General features: G+C 40.4%; 1 protein-coding gene across 1 annotated transcript in view; it reads left to right on the top strand.

Moving 5' to 3' along the window:
- The first annotated feature begins 4,567 nt into the window (after window positions 1-4,567).
- Window positions 4,568-6,000, top strand: part of RANBP3L (RAN binding protein 3 like) — a 75,345-nt gene continuing 73,912 nt past the window's right edge. The window contains exons 1-2 of the mRNA XM_007487447.3: window positions 4,568-5,358; window positions 5,730-5,945. Of these exons, the coding sequence (XP_007487509.1) occupies window positions 5,813-5,945 (133 nt within the window). The 5' untranslated portion in view covers window positions 4,568-5,358; window positions 5,730-5,812. The remainder of the gene's footprint in view (window positions 5,359-5,729; window positions 5,946-6,000) is intronic.

Raw genomic sequence — 6,000 nt, 5'->3', positions numbered from 1 at the left:
AGTTTCTGAATTTCTATACCACAATACTTCCAATTATAATGTGTAGGCAAAAAAAAAAAAAGCCCAATTGCAAGCAGAATCTTTTGGAAGTGCACCTGAAAAGTAATAGAAAAACAGCAGGTCTAAATCCAGCTGCAGCTGCTCCTGGGAGCATGGCTTTGCAGAGTAGGAATCAGTAGATGAAAATATCAGTTTCTTCTTAGGCTGAAACTTTGGCCTGACAAAAAGCAAAAGAACCCATTTAATTAAGCCACGCACATATCAGTAAGCCAAGACTTCCCTTGGTGAAGCTCAGACAAAGGGACCCAATGTGGAACAGGTACACAAGAGCTGGATGAGTAGTATATGTATCACTATGATTACATACTGAAGTGCTCACAGGAAGAGTGTATTAGAGATGCTGTTTGAGAACCTGTTGTTGTAGGTCACTGCTCAGTACCATCTAACATTAATTCCCCCCACCCTTTTGAAAGTTAATGAGTTAAATAGATTGGTAGCTAAATCTAGAGGGTTTCAGAGTAAACCAGTTTAAGTTTGTTTGTCCCGAATTTTTAAAACACTCTCAATTATCTCCTTTTTATAAACTAGAATTTCAATTTTATTTCCCTTATTTAAAGCTTCCCCACACACACACAGAAAAGAATGAAAACTTAAAAAAAAAAAGCAAAGAACAAAAACAGAACTGGGTATTAGGGAGAAGCTGATTCTATCCTAGGCTCTGCAACTAACTAGCTGGGTGACTTGGACAAGTCATTTGACCTCTAAATTTCTTCAGCTATAAGGTGATTAGAATCTTTCCTGAAATAAAATTCTAATATTCTACTCTGTAAAAGTTCCACTTCTGTAACATAGCAAACTATGGGAAAACATATGAAGAGATGCTATGGAAGGAAATTCAGGGAAAAAATATACCGTTACCACAACAATGTAAATGGAAAGAATTTTTTTTTTAATTTAAAACCCTTACCTTCCGTCTTGGAGTCAATACTGTGTATTGGCTCCAAGGCAGAAGAGTGGTAAGGGCTAGGCAATGGGGGTCAAGTGACTTGCCCAGGGTCACACAGCTGGGAAGTGGCTGAGGCCAGATTTGAACCTAGGACCTCCCGTCTCTAGGACTGGCTCTTAATCCACTGAGCTACCCAGCTGCCCCCGAAAGGATTTTTTAAAAAGAACATGACACTGAAAGCTACATAATTATAATTATGCTTGACCCATCCAAAAGGAAAGAGAAAATATACCTTTATTCCTCTTTGAAGAGGTAGAATCCTGTGGTATGGATTAGTGATTATACCATCAGACCCAGTGTTGAAGTATTAGTTAGTTTTATTGAGTTATTTTCTCTGTCTCTCTTTTCTTTGTTATGAGGTGGCTCTCTGGTGAGGGGAAGAGGAAAGAAAATATTTGGGAATGAGGTAAAGATGAGATCAAAATAAAAGTGATCAATGATTTTCTTAAAAGAACGAAATGCTCCTTCTACTTCCTAACCTTGAACCTTTGATTATCAGTAGTTGGTAAGAATGCCTTTATATTTATTTTGTACTTTTTAAAGCAGTTCCACTTTTAAATAGCAATTCTATTTAGGTCATGTATTATCATCACCATTTAAGTAAGAAAACCAAAGTCTAGAGAGTTAAATGACTTGCTCAAAGTCATTCAGCAACCAACAGAACCATGAATAGAATTCAAGTCTCCTAATCCAGTTTTCCTTCCAGAGTACTAGGCCATTCCTCATCTTCCTCTTTACCTGGCTTCACATTTGTGCATCATCCACAAGGGAAATGGAAGCATAAAAATGGAAGTGGTGCTCATCTATGGGACAGCCTACTTGGCAAATCAGATCAAATTCGGTGCTGCAGGAGCAGGGGCATCTATCAATCATCCTTCCAGCTGCACCAGGGTGATGAGAGAAAAGTCCAGGAGGAAAGTCATGGGACAAAATCACAAGAAAAAAATAGTATTGATTCTCACTGAGCATTGCACACAGAACACTGAAGGATCTGGAACAAACATTTCAAATTCCAAAAATTTCAAGGCCTAAATGACCTCACAGAATCAGCACTCTAAAAATCCTCCTTTCAAGGTCTGTCTTGCAGTCTTATTAAATGGTTGGACTTCTTGATATATTGATATGCTTCCTAGATAGGCTAATATCTTCAGAATATCTTGATATACTTACAGGTCAAAAACAGAATTATGTGTATTATTTGTGACTTACAACAGGAAAGATGACACTGACATAAAATATAATTCTAGTTACTTCCATGATTACTGGATTCATCACAAAAACACAATACTGTGACTAACTACCTTCCTTTGATCAATTAGTTTATCATGCTATAATCATCTATCTTTGGTCAATTGAAGGCACTGGTGATGAGTCAGGGTACAGAAATATTTTTAAAAAAACATATAAAACATTTACTGACAAATACAGTTGTATGACCATAGGTAAGTCACTTACCCTCTCCATGTCTCCAGAGAACTCTCTGGTACTATAAGTTGCTAATCTTTATATCTTAGAGTATATTTCCACCACAGAAATGATCTCCTCTAATGAATCGGCCCAGACCAGAAAAGGAAAAAAAACATAATAAAGGAAATTATAAAAGAATAATTTTCATCAATCCATCTATTTCCTGGATAAGTCTTAAGGTCCACCCCACCCCCAACTCTACAAAGAATTTTTACCTTATGAAAAGTGAGATGATCTTGGTCCCACAAAGAGGGCAAGGAATGGAATGTCCTGTTCTGAGATAGCCCTCCTATAAACAAGTGTGTCCTGTGCCATGTACTGAAGGAGAAGCAAAGTTTAAGGAAAACAGACTCCCTATCCTGAAGGAACTTGCAGTCCAGTAATGGGATAGGGAATAAGTATAACTATAGTAGATCATTCAATATTCTACAAATGCATTAGCATGGCACAAAAACAGGAAATAAAATGATCAATTGGGGAATGGCTAAATAATATATATAATATATATATGGAATGGAGTATTATTCTGTCATGAAAAGTCACAAAAATGAGGAATTCAGAGAAACATGAAAAAACTTGCATAAACTTATATAGACTGAAGAAAACAGAATGTACATAACTACAATAATATAGATAAATACAATATTAAAAGAAACCAGAAAATTAGGTTGAATTCAATGATGAATCTTGTTTTGAGAGGAAAGATTATGTCAGTTCAGTACAGTGGAAAGAAAGTCTTCTATTTTTAGTCAGAAAATTTGGATTCAAATCTTGATTCTGCCATTTACCACTTATGTGACTGGGCAAGTTATATAACTTCTCTGAACCTTAGTTTCCTCATCTGTCAAAATGAAAGGACTGAATTAGAATGCCTCAAAGATCCCTTCCAGCTCTAAATTTGTGTTCCCCTTGAAATATTTTTCTTGAAGCAGCTATAGGACTCAGTGAATAGATCTGGGTTCAAATCTGGTCTCACACACTTCCTGGCTATGTGATCCTGGGCAACTTAGTTAACTCTCCTTACACTTTTCTGTCTTAAAATTGATACTAAAATAGAAGGTAAAGGTTTGAAGTAGGGGGGCCCTTTTCTCTCCTCTCCACAGAGGTGGGAGACAAAATGTTAAATGGCATTGTTAGATGGGATCTATAAGGCAGCTGGTTTTGATCAACTGTTGTTCCTCCTAATAATGGAGAGTTCTGAGAGATGGTATACATTATAGATGTAGGCATATGGTCCAGTCATGGCTGACTCTCTTAGCTGTGCGACCAAGAGCAAGTACCCCCTTGCAATTCTTTAAGACTAGAAGTTAGTTGCTAAGCTGCCTCTATGTCCACACTGGAAATTTTCAGTACTGATAAAATCAGGTTTGATCTTGTCTCCACTCCATTCCACCTCCATGAAAAAGTTCGTTGGTGAAAGGGGTAAGATGGGAAGCAATGTTGATTGGAAAGTGAATGGCATAAAAAATTAAACAAAATAAGTCTGTGCGAGAATTTGAAAATAAAGGACTAGGTAAAACCAAAATCTAACACTAAGTCTGGGGTTAGATGGAGTAGAAAGGCTTCCAGAAACGTGGGAAGTTTGAATTAGTTCTTAAAGGCTAGGTAAAATTTCAGCTGACAAAAACGAAGAGGGAGGAAATTCCACACTTTCTTCCAGGCTGCACAGTCTGCGAGGCGTGAGTGCTTGCCTGCAAAAAGAGTAAGTGACCTAGAATTTTCACCTGTACATATATATGTGTCTCTGTTAAATGCCATGGCAGAACAATCTTCTCTCCGAAATCTCCCTTCTTTAGTCTCCCTCTCGCCTCTCTGCGCTTTGCACAGTTTGAAGCATAGTTGGCGCTTATTGGAAGCTTTTTGGTTTGACCTCCTCCCTGCCACCAACAAAAGAAGGGTTCACCACACTCTTCTGCTCCTGACAACGTGCCAAGTTCCAGTCTTTAGTTATTTCCCTCAGTAGTGTGTACTCTCCAGGTCTAAGGAGGTCGAGACTCAGCTGCTCTACCTTATGGTCCAAGGATTATCATTATCACCTGATCGAGGACTAGAAGGGCCCCCGAGGCCATCTATTCCCACTCTCTCATTTGACTGATTAAGAAACTGAAGTCCGAGGAAGTTAAAACGTCTTGAGTTCGAGGATGGGTGTTTTTAATCTGAAATCGCAGGAAAAGGTATAAGGAGACAGACTTCACAGGTAAAAGTCCTTAGGAAGCCAAGAGAAACTGAGCTAAGCAAGCACTGTGGACTGGGGTGATACTTTCTTTGGTGAGCATGATTGGGCGACAGGTCAAAGGTGGAGGCTCTTACTTTTCTAAGGAAAGAACTCCAACTAGAAATCCTGAAAGGCGAGCCACTCTGAACTAGACTAGGCGATCCCTCCCCCGAAGCCAGGTGGGTCTCCCCACAGGGGAGTCAGAAGTTGGTAGTTTCAGCACAACTTGTCTCGGGGGTGGGGGTGGAGGTGGAATGGTGGGAGGAGCAGCCCACGCTGGTCTTTATTCGCCGCAGCCCCACCTCCAAACTCGCACCTCAGAGCTACGCATCACTACTTTGATCTCCTGGGTTTCGTCCTTTCCCAGAACGAAGGGACCCGGAAAAAGTCTGCGGATTCCACTATTAAAAGACTACGCAGTTTCCCAGATGCCAACTTTGGTGCCGGCTATTCCGAAGGACTCCGTCATTTATTGGCCGCCTCTAGGCGTTAATCAGCCCCAGCTCTCTCGAGCCCCGCCCACCTCAAGCCTCGGTTAAACTGGATCCTTCTCAGCTGTCACAGCCCGCACTCCAGACAGTGCGTAGAACTCGCTTGACTGAGTTCAACCGGGCTTGCCTCCAGATTTCGAGAAGCTGCGTTGTTTAGTGCTGCCGGTTTGTTTGTTTAAGTTAGTATTGCCCTTTTCCTACCGACTTGCTTTGGGTTTCTCAAATATATGCCCCCTGGAGTAGGAGAAAGCCAAAAGAAGGGGGGGAGGGGAGGAAGGAAGGAAGAAAGAGGGGGAAAAAAGGCAGATTTCGTGTACAAGTGGAAACAGGTTCTCCGGGGGATTTTAAACTACAGGGGGAAAAAAGACCAGTTTATTTCAGATTGAAAGAATGAGTCCCTGTGCTCCAAAACTAGCTAAAGTGAAGCTTCCCTTCTCCCCCTCCCCCCATAGATAGGTAGATAGTACATAAGTGTATAGAAGTCGATTTCTCTTTTTTAAGTAGGAAAACTGGAAACTTTCTGCTGAGGGTATTTTTTCTGCATATTTAGGTTCTCCGTGTTTTAATGTCATCAATCTTGGCTCTGTGCATCTGTTGAAGAACAGAGTATTGGCGACTGTCCTAGGGAAAGAGATGTCCCAAGAAATACCTTCGATCACGAGCCAAATGATCGACTGCAGTTGTATTTCACATGGAAAAAGCCACAACTCCCAATTGGCCTGTTCTTGTTCCTGTGACTTGAAAAGGAACACCAACCACTGTCAAGGTAAGTTTTGGAGACAGAATGCCAGTATTGGTTATATGGTGACCTTCCAGCCCCT

Source organism: Monodelphis domestica, chromosome 3 (assembly GCF_027887165.1).
Source record: "Monodelphis domestica isolate mMonDom1 chromosome 3, mMonDom1.pri, whole genome shotgun sequence".
Taxonomy (NCBI): Eukaryota; Metazoa; Chordata; class Mammalia; order Didelphimorphia; family Didelphidae; genus Monodelphis; species Monodelphis domestica.
The sequence above is the reverse complement of the archived record's forward strand: the minus strand, read 5'-3'. Positions and strand labels throughout refer to the sequence as shown.